We start from the raw sequence: 20,208 nt of genomic DNA on the forward strand, positions 1-20,208 counted from the left end.
GCTATAAATATACTATGCTTTCTTTTCTCAGAGCATCCGACCACTTGAAGTGTAACCTGGTTGACCACCTTGTTGTTGCATCACAACGCCATTACAATTTGACCGTTGAGGGACTTTGATCTTTCAAACTGGGAGCTGAAGAAAAAGCAGAAGGTGGTGGAGTACGTAATCAGTCACGTGGGTGACATCATGTGGCGCCATCGCGCAATGGAAACAGCCGTGATAAAAAGCGATGGGCATGATAACGAAGGGCAACCGGGCCTCTACCCATATGCAACCATGGAAGCCAGTGGTGAAGATGGCGCGCTTATTGCGTCATACGAATGCGAGTTAAATCGAGCTAGGAAAGAGTTCTACCAAGCATAAGAATGTTGTGAAGCTTTCGCTGAATACCTTGTTTAACCTTAATAAACCTCTGCTGATATTTTGTTTGTGAGAGGCTGTCTGTATGCGTGCCGGTGGAACATAACAAAGCTAGAACCGCGGAAACGACAAGGCGACTCCCAGCTTCTGTCCTGTCGGTTACGTGGTTTTAATTTTATCAAATTGGACGAAGAGCCGGAATATGGAGGTAGTTGATTAGCATGTAGAAAAACAACCGCATGCTTACTGCGGGATTTGAACACACACTCTCCAAAAACCGGCACCCGGTGCTCAAACAAAGCGGCTGGAAAAAATCTACAGATATTATTTTGCAAGAGCAGAATGTCTGTGTGGTTTTTGACAGTAAAGCTTTTATGTGAACAGAAATTTGTTTAATAACGACAGAATTTTCTGTACTTAAAACAGAAAAGTACTACACAACTGCAAACCAGTTAAAAGTATGAGAGAGAAAGTACTAAACTACAGGAAGGTACTGCAGAACTACAAAATTGTGAAGTTTGCGAAATATAATCAGAAGCTTTGGCCGTATTTTTGACGCAGTTCTGTAGTTTTTTCGACTGGGTCTGATCTAAACCGGTGGTGTTACAGTAGTGCACGCTGTTGCATATGTTTACAGCGTCTGCATTAACTCCCAAATTATCTACCAGTTTCATCCTCGCTCGCATGGGCGGCATTTGAATACCGTCGGCTTAACTGAAAATCTCGCCGCTGAAGTGTCTTGGCACGCTATCTCAGAGTCCATAAATGGCACACGCTATCGGATATGCTGATATCTACTCAGAAACCTTGTATTCACAACATCGTTCAACATGGATTTTCAATGCTAGGCAGAGCTAACACTTGTGGCACCCGTTCCGCCCGCGAAACTCTCCTAATCTAGAGATGATTTGTTTTGGGTTATGGCGCTTAACTGCGTTAAGAATCTTAGGATATGCGAGAAGCCGCAGTCGAGAACTCCGAAGTTTTCCACCACCCTATGTCTTTCGCGCACTCATGTCACGCACTTTGCGGTAGCATTGCCCATGAGAAAGCGGCCGCAGTGGGCCGAACGTCGATTCCGTATCACTGAGCACTGCAGTCGAAAGCCCAATCACTACACCGCCATGACGGGGATTATCTGTAGATGATTGACACGCAGTGGGCTTCGCAGTGACTGTAAATATAGACTGCGTGTATTAATATTTATTAGGATTGCTTTGATTTCATTTATTTTATTGCGACCTTTGAGCCCATGAACTGCGATTACCTTTTTCTTAGTTGTCAGTGGCGCTGGGCTTGATTTAGAAAGTCTGAACGTGCGGGAATTTTTTGCCGGGCTACGTTTTTTCTGTGACACTTCGAGTTCAGTATATTCGGCGTAATTCATCTCGCGCTTTCTTTCTTTTCTGACAGCTCAGATAATCTTTTTATTGGAGAGACGAGACGCGTTTTCTTGTACGTGTTCTCGTAGTTTGCTTTGCTCGGTTTTATTTCACTGCCTTTGTCCTAAAGAACTTTGAAGAATACTTTATTCAGAAATTTTCCCTGTTCCAAAATGCCTAAATTATACTCAGGATTTCACGGATATTTTTGTATGGTACAGCGAAATATCAGATTTTGTGGACACAACGCACATTTTCTTTTATAATCTAAAGGCTGAAGAAATCAAGCATGCGTTCGAAGCAATGGCTCAGAAAAAGCAGTTGTGTCTCCTGGTAGTATTATTCTATGCCAAGAGCTCTAAACTATAACTGGTCAAAGGCATAACGGTGCTCTTTGAAGTGTTACAGGTGTAAAACAGGAAGCAATTTATTCTCAGTTGTTGTTTGTTACTTTGCTCATACAGGTTGAAAATAAAACCTGTAAATGATCACTCGGATTAGACTTCCCAGCTTGTGGAGGACTTGCTTGCTGAATTGAGATGATGAGTCCACTGTTTCTTCAAACTTAAAGTTCAACTAAATGAGTCATCGCCCGCTAAACTGTATAATGCGAGGGGACTTGCGCTGCACTCTCCCTGTGTGGCATGCTCAGTGCTGCCATATTGGGATGGTTGCTTTGTGGGGAACGATCTCTCATCGTTCCCATTAAAGTCGGTTTTGCCCGGTAGTTACCCAAACGTTCAGGAAATGGCACTAGTGTCGGTAGTTACAATACCCATCGAGGGATGGCGCCAGCGTCCCGGCAGCAGAAGTGCCAGCAAGGGCTTCGTCGCTATGCCGGCGGGGAAAGTCGACGGGCTTAGGCATCGGGAGCTCAGTGCACGCGGACGTAAGCTCGCATGCTCCCGGAAAGGCGAGGCTCGTGGAAACTTTTCCCGCCTTCTCGTCTTTCCGACCACGGAGATTAACTCTGCACAAGCGTGCTCGAACACTCGCCCATAAACATGCGGTTGAGTTTTAGTGTGTTTTATTCTGTCTTGATTTTTGTTATTAAAGCGAAAATGCCTGTTCTGTCAGTACGTGTTGCTGCTTTGTTCCGATGATCACGGTAAGCCAAGTCGGCGTGCTCTCTGTAGCGCTAGTAATAACGGGAAGGGGGGGGGGGGGGTTGACTGTTTGGACAGTCAGCCATGCGGGCTACACAGCTCCACATCTGGTACCCCAAAAATGAACACCTGTTTATTTGGTACAAGGGACGTTCTCTGTCCGGACGTGATAAGTGCTAGGCCAAGGCACAATTTGCTTCCTTAGAGGCGCTGCGGCATGCTTTCTTCATTAGGAACTGAATTCCATTGAAACATGTTTGAACCTTTTGTCATGCCCAGCGCTTTATTGTGGCTTTTAGAGAACTTTTCTCAGTTTGAAACCATGTGGTCCACATCGAGGCAACACGAAGCACAGCGCCAGCAGAATCGCCAAGTCTGTAGTGAGTGAGTACAGAAGCCACGTAGGTGGTCCGAGTTGTCTTTGCATATTCTATTTTCTCTCTGTGACTCCGGGAGTCTCGGCTCTGAGTGTCAAGTGGGCTGGCACCATGGGTGACACAACGAGTTCGCTGGCATTGCAGCTCGGCACCGGAATGGCACGAACATGATGACTGGAATAGGACTATGCCACCGAGCTCATATCTCCTCTCGTGGCTGCGTGCACGTAGCCGTTTTCTTTGTATTGATATCAATCATTGTCATAGGTGTTATGTCTAAGACTTTGTAGCTGCCCGCACAATTTCAGCAGTGAAACCGCTAGGTTCATGAAATTTCAGAGCTGGAGCACATTGCTGTCCGCTTGTTTTCTTTTTCGTAGCCTAGCAACGAAATGCCCATTCTTGGATCACTGCACTGTCGTGGCGGAGGGGCTTGCGAAACTCGATGAAGTCGTGAGCTCTGCTGTGTAGGGCCACCCAAGATAGACAGGTCACGCAGAGAGTTCTGACAAAATGTGATTCCCTGGAGAAGGTAATGGCAACCCACTCCAGTATTTCCTGTCAAGAAAACCGTATGACCAGTCACAGTAGCATTAATGATATGGCGCCGGAAGAGGAGCCCTCCAGGTTGGAAGCGATTCCTAGTAGCTCCAGGACGAATGAGTAGGCTGGGCTAAAGCCAAAAGCACGCTTAGTTGTGAATATGTCGGGAAGCGACCGGAAAGTCCGATGTTGCAAGGAGATATATCACATAGCAACATGGAATGTAAGATTTATGATGCAAGGTAAACTGGATGTCGTCAAGCGAGAAGTGGACATATTGAACATTGATATTTGGGTATCAGCGAGCTCAAGTGGACCGGAATGGGAGAATTTATTTCCGGCGACCATTATGTCTTTTATTGTGGGCACCAATCCAGGAGAAGGAATGGGGTCGCTCTTAAAATAAATAGAAGAATGGGCAAAGCAGTGCTAGGGTACAACCCCGAAAACGACCGAATGATTTCACTTCAGATCCAAGGTCACCCTTTCAACATAACAGTTATCCAAGTCTATGCACTAACCACTACTGCTGAAGAAGCTGACCTTGAGAGATTTTATGCTGACCTGCAATGCCTTTTAAACAGCACTCCATCATCAGACGTACTTTTTCTCATAGGAGACTGGAATGCTAAGGTGGGGAGTGAAGATATATCCGGAATTACAAGCAACTTCGGTCTTGGTGAGCCAAATGAAGCTGGGCAGAGGCTAGTAGAGTTTTGTCAAGAAAACAACCTGACCATAGCGAATACTCATTTTCAACTGCACAAGAGGCGTCTGTACACATGGACTTCACCGGACTGTCTGTACAAGAATCAGATTGATTATATTCTTTGCCGGCAGAGATGGAGAAGCGCTCTACAAGCAGTAAAAACAAGGCCTGGGGCCGATTGTGGCACCGATCATCAGCTTCTTGTTGCCAAAATTAAGCTTCGGTTGAGGAAAACACAGAAAACTAGAAGGCCTTTCAAGTATGATCTGGATCAAATTTCATTAGAATATGCTGTGGAAGTGAGAAATCGATTTCAAGAGTTAGATCTAGAAGATAAAGAGCCCGAAGAGATGTGGACTGATGTTCGTGATATAATACAAGAAGTTGCTACTAAGGAGAGTTCCAAAGCAAAAGAAATGCAAGAAAGCAAACTGGTTATCTGAAGAGGCTTTGCAAATAGATGACCAAAGGAGGATAGCAAAATTTCTGGGGGAAAGAGAAAGATACAAGGTTCTCAATGGGGATTTTCAGAAATAACAAGAACAGACAAGAATGCCTTCCTGAACGTGCAGTGCCAAGCAGTTGAGGACAACAACCAATTGAGGAACCCAAAAGCTCTGTATAAGACAATCAAAGATATCAAAGTAAGCTTCCGTGCTAAGCTGGGCGTGATAAAGGACAAACGAGGCAGGGACCTCACTGAAGCCTCAGAGATAAAGAAGTCAGTTCAGTTCAGTTCAGGCGTTCAGTCGTGTCCGACTCTTCGTGACCCTATGGACCATGTCACGCCACGCTTTCCGGTCTCTCACTATCTTCTTAACATCACATAGCTTCATCTGCAATGCCTCGAGAATGCCATCTAACCATCGCGTTCGCTGCCTACCCCTTCTCCGGCGACCCTCAACCTTTCCCAACATCAAATCTTTCTCCAGCGACTCCTCTCTTCTCATCAGATGACCAAAGTAGCTGAGCTTTAACTTTAGAATTTGACCCTCCAATGAGCAGTCAGGGTTTATGGTCGACAATATCGACTGATTTGATCTTCTGGCAGTCCAAGGAACTCTTAAGAGTCTTCGCCAGCACCACAATTCAAACGCGTCAATTCTTCGGCGGTCAGCCTTTTTCACAGTCCAACTCTCGCATCCATACATCACAACTGGAAAGACCATAGCACGGGTTATACGGATCTTGGTTGGTAGACTAATGTCTCTGCTCTTTACTAGGCGGTCAAGGCTAACCATTGCTCTCTTTCCCAGAAGCAGGCGTCTCCTAATTTCATGGCTGCAGTCTCCTTCCGAGGTAATCTTGGCGCCCAAGAACAGAAAATCTGTCACAGCTTCCACTTCTTGTCCATTGATGCTCCAGGACTTGATAGGGCAAGACGCCATGATCTTCGTCTTTTTAATGTTCAGTTTAAGCCCAAACTTCTCACTCTCTTCTTGTACGCGCATCACAAGTCTCTTGAGTTCCACTTCACTTTCTGCCATTAAAGTGGTATCATCCGCATATCTAAGGTTGTTGATACGTTTTCCAGCAATCTTCACTCCAGCTGAAGACTCGTCCAGACCGGCCTTCCTCATGATGCACTCTGCATATAGGTTAAATAGGCAGGGCGACAGTATGCAGCCTTGCCTCACTCCTTTCTCAATCGGAAACCAATTAGTAAGGCCATGCCCAGTTCTGACTGTGGCCTCTTGCCCTTCATAAAGGTTCCTGAGGAGACAGATGAGGTGAATTGGAACTCCCATCTCTTGGGAGTTCCAATTCCAATACACAGAAGAACTGTACAAGAAGGACCCGGATGTGCAAAACCAACATAAGACGGTTGTGACTACTGATCTCGAGCCGGGCATCCTGAAGAGTGAAGTTGAATGGGCCTTAGCCAACCTTGCTAAGAACAAAGCTAGCGGAATTGATGGCATTCCAGCTATGATGCTTGGAAATCTCAGCCATGTCGACGCTGTTAACGTTCTGTATATATTAAGTCAGCAAATTTGGACAACCCTGCAGTGGCCACAGGATTGGAGGTCAGTTTACATCCCCATTCCAAACAAAGGCAGTGCCAAAGATTGTTCCAACTACCGCACGATCGCGCTTATTTCGCATGCTAGCAACGTGATGTTGAATATCCTCCTAGGTAGGCTGCAGCAGTGTGTGGATCAGAAGCTTTCGGATGTGCAAGCTGGGTTTCTCAAGAGCAGATGAACTAGAGACCAGATTGCCAACCTTCGCTGGATCATGGAAAATGCAATAGAGTTCCAGAAACCCATCTACTTCTTCTTTATTGATTATACGAAAGCGTTTGACTGCGTAGATCACAGCAGATTGTGGCAAGCTCTCCAGGAGATGGGAGTTCCAAATCACCAATCTGTCTCCTCAGCAACCTGTATGAAGGGCAAGAGGCCACAGTCAGAACTGGGCATGGTCTTACTAATTGGTTTCCAATTGAGAAAGCAGCGAGACAAGGCTGCATACTGTCGCCCTGCCTATTTAAACTATATGCTGAGTGCATCATGAGGAAGGCCGGTCTGGACGAGCCTTCAGCTGGAGCGAAGAGTGCTGGGAAACGTATCAACAACATTATATGCGAATGACACCACATTAATGGCAGAAAGTGAAGTGGAACTCAAGAGACTTATGATGCGCGTACAAGAACAGATTGAGAACTTTGGGCCTAAACTGAACATTAAAAAGAAAAAGACCATGGCGTCTTGCCCTATCAAGGCCAGGAGCATCAAGGAACAAGAGGAAGCTGTGACAGATTTTCTCCTCTTGGGCTCCAAGATTACCCCAGAAGGAGACTGCAGCCATGAAACTAGGAGACGCCTGCTTCTGGGAAAGAGAGCCATGGCTAGCGTTGACTTTCTAGTAAAGAGCAGAGACATTACACTGCCAACCAAGATCCGTATAACTCATGCTATGGTCTTTCTAGTTGTGATGTATGCAGCAAGAGTTGGATTGTGAAGAAGGCTGACCGCCGAAGAAATGACGCGTTTGAATTGTGGTGCTGGAGGAGTATCTTGAGATTTCCTTGGGCGGCCAGAGGATCAAATCAGTTTATATTGTCGACCATAAACGCTGACTGCTCATTTTAGGGTCAAATTCTAACATTAAACTCAGCTACTTTGGTCATCTGATGAGAAGAGAGGAGTCGCTGGAGAAAGATTTGATGTTGGGAAAGTTTGAGGGTCACCGGAGAAGGGGTAGGCTGCGAACGCGATGTTTAGATGGCATCCTCGTGGCGCTGCAGATGAAGTTATGTGATGTTAGGAAGACAGTGAGAGACCGGAAAGCATGACGTGATATCGCTTACGGAAATGTCATATCTGGACTTATAAACAAAATCCAGATCAGGAATATTAGGAATTGGACAGATGGTATATTAGGACAGATCTGGGCCAGATAAGGCATATCTGCCCAATAGCTGGTTTCGAGTACCAGATAATGCATATCTGGTTGTATGTGCCTGATCTGCCCAATTCCTGATTTCGAATACCAGATAAGGCATGTCTGGTCAGATATGCCTCATCTACCCAATTCCTGATTTAAAGATCTAGCCCGAATGGCATATATAGGTTTTAAACTATAGATCTATATATCTGCATATAAACATAGCACTTTATTACAACACACACAATACAGTTTCAGTATTCCAGATAAACGTCCCTCTCGCTCAATCAAGTTTGCCAAGGAAAACCTGAATTTCCCCTTTTATTTCAAACCCCACAGGAAAACAGCTTTGAAACCACAGGTTTTCGTTTTTCCTGCCTATATGGAATTGCTCAAAGACTGGCCTGAATTACGTGCGTATACCTAGGGTCAAAGACATGCTCATCCGTTAGTAAATATTGAGATCCTACTCATGTACGCGCGATACTATAACAAGGTAATCAGGTATCGGAACAGATTAATGGACCTACCTGTCTGCACGAGAAGCTAAAGTGAAAGTCATTAAACTATTTAATTAGATATTACATTTTTATTCTACTTTTTTACACACAGAGCTTTAACCAGTAAATGCTTTTAGATTGAGCGGGTTTACTAGCTAAGCTAAAGAAACTAAATAGAGAACTGCTATTAATTGAATTTGACTATTGAATTCGAATTTAAAGGTTTGTCCATACCCGGAAAAGGTACCGCTAAACGGTAGGGCGATAAAGCACGCACTGCTGGGACTCCTGATAATACCTAAACCTTAACAAAATACATATTGGCTGTCAGGAAGTACTGGTGTTACCTTAAGCAGAGACTGCAGTGCAAAATGAGCGAACGCGCCTAACTCGTGGTTGCTTTTGAAATCAAGAGAGATAAAACAAAGAAAAAACTTGTTCGATGGCATTTGTCATGACAGCGACAGCTTTGCCCCTAAACAAAATCAAGCACGAAGCTACTTAGGTAGTGCAAATAATAATAATAATAAACAATGAAGGACCCCATCCACCCACTGAAATTTGTCAAAATTACTGGAGCGAAAGAAAAATTAGCAAAGAAATGTACGAAAAAATATCACATACTGGCAATTACCATCCAATTTACTGATTGGAAAATTATTTTCTATCCAAATAATAAAGTGAACAATATCCTGAGGTTGGCAAGTGCTAGTTCCTGACAAGAAGTCTCACGCTCGCGGTTTTGGTGATCTTGCGTGAAGATGAGGCGGCACGATGCGGGTGCGATCCGCCTGCAGTTTCTACACAATGGTGAAGTTTTGGCCGGGGCCACCCAGGGCAGAAGCCCCGAAAAGCTCAATCGACCATCAGGTTCACTGCGAAGGCTGGGGAGGCAGCTTCCACCCGCAGTGGGACAAAGTAATTTCCTCTGTGCCGTCGACGGTCAGACCGAAGCTCTTGTAGGTTTGCTATCCCTTTTTAGTACATGCACACCGCTAATAGTGAACAGGCACTGGAACACACACACACCAGCATACAAAACATGCACCACTCCCGCCAGCCGCAGCGAACTCCGATGTCTGCTACCGAAAAGAAACGAGACACCAAGTGCTTAGGCGCACCGATATGGAACGGGGAGGGGAAAGAAGCAAACACACACAAAACGGAGAGCTCGCGGCCTACGCGGTAGAGCGTGGCAGCTAGGAGGAGAGATGAAAGAAACGCGAGCCCATGACGCAGGGAGCGCCACTGTCTGAGAGAGAAGAGGGGAACGCGGGACAGGAGGAATCACTGTCTAGCCAGTGCGGCCCCCCACGCAGCAACCGCCAGCTGTGTCTGAGGATGAGTCACCGTCTAGACAGCGCGAAGGGGTCCGTATACTGAACTGCCATCATCATCATCATCATCATCATCATCATCATCACCAGCCTGATTATACCCACTGCAGGGCGAAGGCCTCTCCCATATCTCTCCACTTAACCCGGTTCTGTGCTAGCTGCATCCACTTGACCCCTGCGAACTTCTTAATCTCATCCGCCCTCCTAACTTTCTGTCGCCCCCTGCTACGCTTTCCTTCCCTTGGAATCCAGTTTGTTACCCTCAGCGACCATCGGTTATCCTCTCTTCGCACTACATGTCCTGCCCATGTCCATTTCTTCTTCTTAATTTCCACTAGAATGTCGTTAACTTGAGTTATTTCTCTGACCCACTCTGCACGCTTTCTATCTCTTAATGTTACCCCTACCATTTTTCGTTCCATAGCCCTCTGGGTTGTCCTCAACTTAAGTAGAACTCTCTTGGTTAGCCTCCACGTTTCAGCCCCATAGGTGAGTGCAGGCAAGATGCAACTGTTGTATACTTTCCTCTTGAGCGATACCGGTAAGCTGCGAGTCATAATCTGCGAGTGCTTGCCAAATGCGCTCCATCCCAATCTTATTCTTCTTGTTATTTCCTTTTCATGGTCCGGATCTGCGGTTACTACCTGTCCTAAGTAGATATATTCGCCTACTACTTCCAGTATTTCGCTACCTAATGTAAACTCCTGTTCCTTCCCGAGGCTGTTGAACATTACCTTAGTCTTCTGCATATTGATTTTCAAGCCTACCTTTCTACTTTTCCTGTCTAGGTCATCAATCATTATTTGCAGTTCATCTCCCGAGTTGCTTAGCAAGGCAATGTCATCAGCAAATCGCAGATTACTGAGGTATTCTCCATCTAGCCTTATCCCTAACTGCTCCCATTCCAAGTCTCTGAATACTTCCTCTAAACAAGCTGTGAATAGTACTGGGGAGATTGTGTCTGCTTGCCTAACACCTTTCTTTATGGGAATTTTGTTACTTTCTTTATGCAGAACTATGGTTGCTGTGCAGCCACTATATATATCTTCCAGCACTTTCACGTACGGCTCGTCTACCCCCTGATTTCGCAATGCGTGCATCACCGCCGAGGTTTCAACTGAGTCAAATGCTTTTTCGTAATCAATGAATGCTATGTATAAGGGCTGGTTATATTCCGCGCATTTTTCTATCACCTGATTGATGGTATGGATATGATCGATAGTAGAGTACCGTTTCCGAAACCCTGCTTGATCCTTTGCTTGATTGCAGTCTAAAGTTGTCCTGATTCTATTAGCGATTACCTTAGTAAATACTTTATACGTAACAGACAGTAAGCTGATTGGTCTGTAATTTTTAAGGTCCTTAGAGTCCCCTTTCTTGTGAATGAGGATAATGTTTGCATTCTTCCATGCTTCCGGTACCGTCGATGACACCAGGCACTGCGTATACAGGGTGGCCAGTTTTTCTAGCACGATATCCCCCCCATCCTTCAGCAAATCTGTAGTTATCTGATCCTCTCCAGCTGATTTCCCCCTTTTCATAGTTTCTAGTGCTTTCTTGACCTCGTCCTTCGGCACTGGTGGAACGTCTGACTGTTTTTCCCTACCGCCAATCTCTATACGGTCCTGACTACTTTGGCTACTGTAGAGATCTGTATAGAACTCCTCGGCTACTTTGACTATCTTGTCCATATTAGTGATGACGTTGCCCGCCTTGTCCCTTATCGCATACATCTGGTTTTTGCCTATGCCCAATTTCTTCTTTACCGCTTTAAGGCTTCCCCCGTTCTTTACAGCATGCTCAATTTTCTCCATGTTATACTTCCTTATATCGGCCACCTTGCGCTTATTGATTAGCTTTGATATCTCGGCCAATTCGATCTGGTCTGTTGGATTGGAAGCTTTCATACTCTGCCGTTTCTTAATCAAATCTTTCGTCTCCTTAGACAGCTTACCGGTATGCTCTCTAACTATCCTAGGAGGTGCAGCGGTGGCCTAGCGGTAGAACATCCGCCTCGCATGCAAGAGGACCGGGGTTCAAATCCCGGTGCCTCGCAATTCTCCACCGGATGACAAAAAAAAAATCCGCGTGTCGATGGAATTGCATATATAGGTTTGGGGTGCGACCTGATGCCGGTGAACACCTCCGGCAACGCACTCCCTCACCAGAACAGGAGTTGGCCACCCTGGTGCAGTAATTGGCCACTACCTCCTATGATAAGCTCCATAAAACTTTGGCCCTCAGTCACCAGCGGCTGCGGAACAACTGACCACGGCGGCGGTCAGACCTGTGACGCAGCAGGGAGTGCTAAGAAAGCCTGGCTCCGCTGGACAGGCCGCCATTGCAAACTGACCCTGGCAACGTTTAATGCTAGAACCCTAGCTAGTGAAGCTAGTTTAGCAGTGCTGTTAGAGGAACTAGAGGGCATGAAATGGGATGTCATAGGGCTTAGTGAGGTTAGGAGGCCGAATGAGGCATATACTGTACTGAAGGATGGGCATGTAGTGTGTTATTGAGGTTTACCAGAGAAGCGACAACTAGGAGTAGGTTTCCTTGTCAATAAGTATATAGCGGGTAATATAGATGAATTCTATAGTATTAATGAGAGGGTTGCAGGTATCGTAATTAGGCTTAATAAGCGGTATAAACTGAAGGTTGTACAGGCCTATGCACCTACATGTAGTTATGATGACCAGGCAGTTGAAAGCTTCTATGAAGATGTAGAATCGGCAATGCGAAAAGTAAAGACGCAGTATACTGTACTAATGGGCGACTTCAATGCCAAGGTAGGGAAAAAACAGGCAGGAGGCAAGGCAGCAGGTGACTATGGCATTGGTTCTAGGAATAGCAGGGGGGAGTTACTAGTTGAGTTTGCAGAGCGCAATAACTTACGAATCATGAATATCTTCTTCAGCAAACGGAAGAACCGAAAATGGACATGGAAAAGTCCTAACGAAGAGACTAAAAATGAAATCGACTTCATAATGTGTTCAACCCCCGCCATTGTGCAGGATGTAGAGGTAATCGGAAAAGTTCGATGTAGTGACCACAGGATGGTGAGGTCCCGAATTAGCCTAAATCTGAAGAAGGAACGCAATAGATTAGTAAGAAAGAAACCCATCAACGAATTAGCGGTGAGGGGGAGGGCAGAAGAGTTCAGGATCTCGCTACAGAATAGGTATTCAGCTCTAACTGAGGATGGCGACATTACCCTAGAGGCAAGGAACAATAATTTCAGAGATATCATTACTGAGTGCGCGGTAGAAGTAGGCGGTAGGATAGTTTGAACTGCCATCATTGTCTTGATATTTGAATCGCTCAACTTAACCGACCATGCTTTTGTGCACTGGACTGCCGCCGCATTTTAAATGAAAATGCGAGTTAGTAGGCGGAAAGAGGAGCATGTAGCCATAACGCAGCGCCCTCCTGGATTAAGGAACACATGGTATAATAATTATAGTGCAGCAAAAACTGCAGAATATTTGAAATATTAGGAGTCGAAGCTATTTTCTAAATGGCATGCAATCAACACTTAGCCTGCGGGCCATGCTGAGTGAAACATTGAAGCTAGACCACATGTGCCAATATATGATATTTGCAGAAGGTAGACGAAGGCCATATATTGCTAATATACAGTCACTGTGTTGCCTACATAATTAAGGCACCGATGAAGCTATATGGTGTCTTGTTGATGCCGGGCATATGGCCCTGGTCTGTCTATATAACGTCATTACGACGCCATGTATGCCCTTTATCAGGCCACATAAGGTCGCGAGGATACCAGACATGCCCCTGATCAAGCCATATAAGGTCCCATTACCCGTTCAGATATGGATTATATGTTGCATGATATGGTGAAATCAGAGCCATATAAGGGCAACATTTTGCACATATATGACCTTATCTGGCCTGAATTTCGATTTGATATACTCAAATAAGGTCTTATTTGCAGCCTTATATATTTGTATCTGGCAGCGTATGTTCCATATCTGGAGCAGATATAGAATTTCCGTAAGGGATGGTCCATAGGGTCACGAAGAGTCCGACATGAATGAACGACTGATCTGAACTGAGAAACGAACTGACCAGCCTCGTTCTACTCAAGAAATGCCTTTGTTTAATTGAACATTGCGTTTGTACCGCCACGTGATGCGTTTCGCTGGCGAGTTTTGTATGGAGCCACGAGGCCCGAGCGAACGCCGGCGCCCCCTCCCGTGACTTCAATGCATGCGGATAGCTTTCCGACATTTATGCAGGTTCACCCGAGCAACCCCTGCTAATTGGCCTCTGTATATCATCTCTCTGCCACCTCCTGCGACAGAGCTGCCTGTATCCATCAGGGGCAGCGTGTCGAGACCAGTCAGCCGTCACCTCTATCGGCTGCTAGCTCGGCGTAAAGGCAAAAAACTTCTGAGCAACTGCAGCTGGCGTGCAGTTTTCAGCTGGCCTCGTGGGCGCTGGGAGACCTCATCCCCCCCCCCCCCCTGATCACTGGCCCTGCGTCCCTCCTGGGCCTGGCGCTAACGGCCTCTTTTTTTCACCTCTCTACCTACCCATCCCTACGGACTCCGTGCCACAGCTTTCGACCGTGCACCGCTGCGTACCAGCCGGCAGACAGAAAAGTCCCCTGGCTGTGCCAGTTATACTGCGGAGACCACGCTATCCTCGACGCATCGCGAAAGTCTGTATGGACGCCATCATTGTAGCCTCTGCTGCGAGTTTCTACCTCAAGCTCGAGTTCTTGAAGTCACCTGCATAGCATGTATATGCAGGCTTGTGGGCCAATTTAAGGTTTGAGGACGACCTTTTCATTGGAGTGTTTTATTGCTAGCATGCCTTGTTGTTATTGTAGCAATAAATGCCTCTTTGTTGTTAGCACGTGTTATTTGCCTTCCAAGAGCACAGCCATGGTCAGATGCGCTCTGTAGAGCGCATGATCACGGGGTGGGGTCTGCGATTTGGACAGCCAAGCCAAGAAAACGCATTGATCCCACTGTTAGAACTCCACACCTTGAAGTGTTCGGTATTTATACTTTTTAAACTCTTTACGCTTATTTTGGATTTCTAATCATGCCATGAACATAAAACTTTCTTTGTTTCTATTATTACATTTGTTTTAGGAAACGTGCCTTCGTGGCGCTAGATTGTAGCATGCTTGCCTTGCTGGACAATTCTAAGGGTATTATTTTAGAATCCTCAAAAAATATAACTTTTCATTTAACCGGATGACTTCTCAAGGTAATTTTTGCAGCACTGAGGCCTGGTTAATTTCAAGTCAGGTATTATTTGTTAATAATTTCACTCTATATATCCAGGCGTAAGTTGCTTTATTGGTACAGAAATTTATTTATTCAGGTTGCTCCTAAAGGCCCTCCAAAGGAGGGTATTACATGGGGGGGATACAATTGTAAAAAAACACGATGCATTTAGCAACAATTACAATAAGAACCATTAAATATAGCATCAAAAGAGGAAAGCAAAACAAGACCAAATATTCTACACATTTCCGTCACAGCGAAGTAGCTCTTGGAATTTTTTATGTTAGTTTCTGTAGCGATGTGCGATGGCAAGTTATTCCATTCAATGATAGTGCGAGGTATGAATGAATTGGCATAAGATGATAAATGAAACTTTGCGCGTTTAACTTTGAAGGCATGATCAAGTCGTGGAAAAATGACATCAGGTGACTGAAACAAATCACTGCGCAGTAGTGGACGGTGATAAAGCTTATGGAAAAGTGTTAACCGAGCGTGTTTACGACGACATGACAAGTCTTCCAGTTCAGCACGTTTTAATGCTGTGACGCCAGGGAAAGGTGAGTAGTCTGAAAAATAAAACGCACAGCACGGTTCTGCAAGGATTCGATGTTGGTGATAACATAGGCTTGATCAGGGTCCCAAATAGCCGCAGCATATTCAAGTTTAGGGCGTATTAGAGTGATATAAGCAAGTTTTTTAACATTGATAGGAGCGTGTTTGAGAGTACGTTTAAGAAGACCAAGTGAACGGTTAGCAGCAGCTAGGGTGAGGTCGATATGGTGATGCCATGTTAGATCAAACTGAAGGTGCACGTCAAGGTATTTGTAAGTGTTTCTTAGTTCAACAGCATTGTCATGGAGCATGTAAGTGGTTTAAATGCGAGCGGTACGACGAGTGAGAAGGTTTTTGGGCCCAATGGTGCCTTGGGTTCTCAGACGCAATATCGACGCCACCTGTTCATAAAAACTGCGTCTTTAACACAATGACACCGAGGATATTTTTATGATGTTCGAAATACTGCCGAATACCAGAATCATGGCAGAATGGCCTCGTCTTCTAACAAGGATCTGGGCAAGAGGAGGTGCTACTTTCCAATTTGGCCTGCTTTTCCTTCTCCAATATCCAGAAAATCAGTAGTTCTGAAAACACTCTAGTATACTGTTTATTTTGGCAGATCCAACACGTAGATGTGCAGATGCTTGCTATAATAAATTTGGAACAAGTCTTTTCCTTACTCGTAGAGAAATTCTGGACAAAAGGTTTGGTAGCGCTAAGGTTCGTGACATAGCGCCGCAGGCAGCAGGAGCCGACTAGCATTTGCCGCTGGAAGGAGTCGATCGTTAAAAGGCTGGGCTCTGTCGCCAAACGAGCGCCCATATCTAGAGAGGACCTGAACACGGCTGCTTTAGCGCCTCTATCCTGCGCTTTCCCACAGCAACGACTCAGCGCCCACCAAGAAGACGATAGTTCCCACACCCACAGCACGGCTGCCAAATTGGCTGGAGTTAAGGGTTCCGCCAATAGATTCAAGGCCATCGGAGCGTTTAACTGCCGCTCTCTCGAACCTGCAACACTGATGCTTCGTCCCTGCCCTCACGATGCCACCCCGGTGGCCGCAACCAGCAGTAGTGGTCAAGGTTGAAGAAGGAGTGTTCCGAATTGTCTCAGCATGGTGCCTGAGAGAGAAGTTCTTTTGAAGCTTGATTTGTTTTTTAATGTAGAAACCGCTTTGCCGTTTGCAGAGTTTGTGCAGGCGTTATATGAGTGCTATGCTGCGTGGGGTTTGTTTGGTGGGGCCAGTTGCTTTCTTACAATAGTTATGAGCACGCAGTGAAGACTCTGGTGTGCAGCACAGTTGTTTTGGCGCCCTCTTGTGTGTACAGGGTCGTCCACTTCTAGCCATAACACAGACACTGCTTTCAAATCAACATTACGTACGAAACAGCCACATATCGATGAAAATCGATGCAAGCCCACAGGGAGCCGGATGTGCTGCTTCATATGGCCTGCCACTTAGCTTTATTGTGTGGCCGGGTCGAACGCAATAGCGCTTTGAAGGCGGTGAGCGTGTTATAGCTAGAAGTGGACGAGGCTGTACGTCTGCAGCCACTCTGTTTAATTAAATCACCGCATTCGAGCGTAAAGTGCCAGCGCCCGCAGACGGCTGAAGGTATGGGTTCACCGCCACGAGGAAGCGGTGAAGAGAGTGCGGCGTCAGCAACTAAGAGGTGCCGCAACTGCCACTCCTTCCCCTTCCTCCCCGTTTCTTGCCTTCGGTTTCTGATGACCGACACTCAACGAGTGGGACAGGGTCTGGCACATTTCTCTGGAGCCTTCCCACCTGCATATGGGGCGGGGAGGAGGACACCGCGCGTCAAATCGGCAGCAATAAGCATTCCTCCTGTAAAGCGTTTTTGGGGTCGGCGCGTTTTTTTTCTTGTTTTTGCAATTGCTTGCTTTTTGTCTCTTCTGTTCGTTCCTTAAACCACTTGTCGGTGCCGCCATTTAGTTTTGCAGCTACACGCTGTGAAACAAAATGGCGCCATGAGTGCAATTTCTGCACACCCCTTGATAATTTAATAGTCAAAGGGCTTTAACCTGTGGCTGCGGAGGATACCGCACTTGTACACAGTACAAGCGTTCGCCGGCAAATGCGCTGTACCATCGCACATGCGCAGAACACAAGGTCATGCTCCTGCGAATGTTCTGGAGGGCTTCGATGCCTTCTTTTCGCCGTTTCGCCAGGAAGGCTAATAATCCCTAAGGGATGCAGCTTCACGCTGCAAAAAAATATGATCATTTGTTCCCACACTGCACTAATCTAAAGTGTTGGAATGCGTTGAAAAATCTTCATAGCTGTGAAGCGTTCGTCCAGTCGACAACTTTCCTCAGTGTTTTCGCAATGGATGTTCCTGAAAGAAATATTAACGCATAAGGTGTTTTTAAAGCGTGCGTTATCTCAAAAGCTAGTTCGCAATGTGGTCCCGCCTGCCGAAGATGACGACCTAGTTTAAAGTTGTGCTGTAAGTGATCAGAAAGCAATTGAAAAATTGTCTGTTTGTTTAATTTTCACATTCAGGACCTCGTTTATTACTTATACAGGCATAAGATACTCTGTAACTCACCTGTGTTTTTGCATCTTCGGGAACACCACATGGTGTGTAGTCCGGTGCAGGAAGAAAATTGTGCTCTTTTTCTCCAGCTGCGTTAATGGTCAGGCAGACCAAAGAACAACGCCGAATATTGTGATCTTCGCTATAGTACTGAAATAAATGTTGCGAAACAGACTTAAATTATAGATACTCGTAAAATGTTATTGAATATAGAGCGATGTTCAGATGCAAAACATAGTTTCCATGCAGAGTTTATGGGCGCAAGTTATGTTTGCACATCTTTATATTGACCCTATTTTAGGTCATGTTATTATTTCTCAAGGTAATAATACTGCGGCCCCCATTCTTTGACTGGCTTTGTCAAAAGCTGCATACGAATCTCTGAGGATTAAGCAAATGTCGACTAATCCGACAAAATACCCAGTCTAGTAGAACGTATTCTGATGCTATAGGCCGCACAGCACTCCAACATATGACTTTATTTTTCATGCTGAGGCCGTTTTACATTAGGAATGAAGAAGCTTCTGCCTGCATCATATGTATATAAGGCAAATAGCCAATTAAAACAAAATGAATGAGGCAGGAGCCAAATGCTTGTTTTGAAGAAAAAATAACTACATTATCTACCAAAGGCAAATCATTTTTTATAATTTTTGTTTCAGTATATAATCTGGTGCTTGCTGGCTAAGAATAGATATTAATCTTCAGCTCATGTTATTTTTATCTACTTGATAATCTTCCTTCTTCGTTCTTATCTAACATGATTCTTAATGACTAACAATATAACATTAGCTTGGACTGGCAGCTTGCATACACTACTGCAAACGTTGGCCTTTGGTGGATGTCTGTACACATATAAGAAAATATTGAATTATTAAAAACATCTTTATATTATTCAGATATGTTTTGCAAGTAGCACCGAGTCTGAAGTCAAACATTTTACCTCAACATATTCCACAGTCGCATGTTCCTTGTAGAGAAGTCTGCAATGCTTGCTGGGATCTATAAGAACATTTCTAAAATTAGCTTCTGAAAGGGGAGGGTTTTTTCTTGGTTCCATGTTTAGGAGACAGTTTCCTTTTTGTGATCTGAAAAATATATGACCATTACTAGACTCTAGATTCAGACTATTAAATTCAGGTTATGGAGGAAGAACTCCTTGTAATACAATTTGATTATGGCATGAAAAAAAAATAATACGGGCAATATTTTCTCCAATTTTTCATCGCAATAAAAGGAACTGACCAAGGCCAAGTGTTACGTTGTGGCACGAAAACAAAACAAAGTGCCATTTTCAAGTGAGACCGAAATTTGGTGATGCGAGAAGTAGTCGACAATGATTTTGTCACCGCACTCGGGAAACGCAACGAAAGCGAAACCCTCACCAATAATAATGTTTACGAGTCTAGAGGCTAAATCTGAACTTGGCTCGCTAAAACCATTACTACAGTGAAGCCAAAAATATGAAGAAAAATGACACTTTTCACCTAATTACCTATACGACACCTCAGGACGATTGCGCAGTGGAGCAGGTCTGTGTTTTGCAAAATGATAAAAGTTCCAACGTAATGAATTCTACATTATGAGACAAGAGTCAAAATGAAAATATCTACGGCTGGTTTTTAAACTATATATATGGGAATATTGAAAAGTGGCACTTATCTCGAAGAATACGGCTTAAAATCAACGGTATCATTTCATATCTTAAAGTGGCGAGGTTCCGTCGTACAACGTTACGACGATGACAAATTTAATTCTGTTCGTGTTTGAGGAGATTCGTACCATATCTACACTGACTTTCTTTTGTGCTTCGGTCCTGCAGACTTCTGTAGCACTGATTCCAAATTTTGTGGCAAAAAGGTTTTGTAACCGTTTAAAAATAAATCCTGCCCAAGTAGCATGCCGTCAATGGACCGCCATCAACCGAATATTGGGGAAAACCGGTCCCAATATTTGGGCCAATAATGGTGTTTCATTGGGGCGCTACCCGTACCAATATTCGATCCAATCTACAAGACTGGCTTTCCTACAATGACCACCAATGGCAGACTAAGTTATTTATTGGCATGCAGCCTTACTCAACGGCTACCGAATATATTCAAGAAAATCATGCCCACAGGCTCCTATACA

At 45.0% G+C, this 20,208-nt stretch overlaps 1 protein-coding gene across 2 annotated transcripts in view; it reads right to left on the reverse strand.

Moving 5' to 3' along the window:
* The window catches only part of LOC146174923 (A disintegrin and metalloproteinase with thrombospondin motifs 5-like), a 163,405-nt gene that overhangs the window by 2,389 nt on the left and 140,808 nt on the right, over positions 1-20,208 (reverse strand). For both annotated transcript variants that reach the window (XM_084584147.1, XM_084584146.1), the window contains 2 exons: positions 19,022-19,166; positions 18,091-18,228 (listed from right to left, as the gene is read on the reverse strand). In XM_084584147.1, coding sequence (XP_084440273.1) covers positions 18,091-18,228; positions 19,022-19,166 — 283 coding nt within the window. The remainder of the gene's footprint in view (positions 1-18,090; positions 18,229-19,021; positions 19,167-20,208) is intronic.

Source organism: Amblyomma maculatum, chromosome 11 (genome assembly GCF_055883805.1).
Source record: "Amblyomma maculatum isolate TAMU_Amacu chromosome 11, ASM5588380v1, whole genome shotgun sequence".
NCBI classification, from domain to species: Eukaryota; Metazoa; Arthropoda; class Arachnida; order Ixodida; family Ixodidae; genus Amblyomma; species Amblyomma maculatum.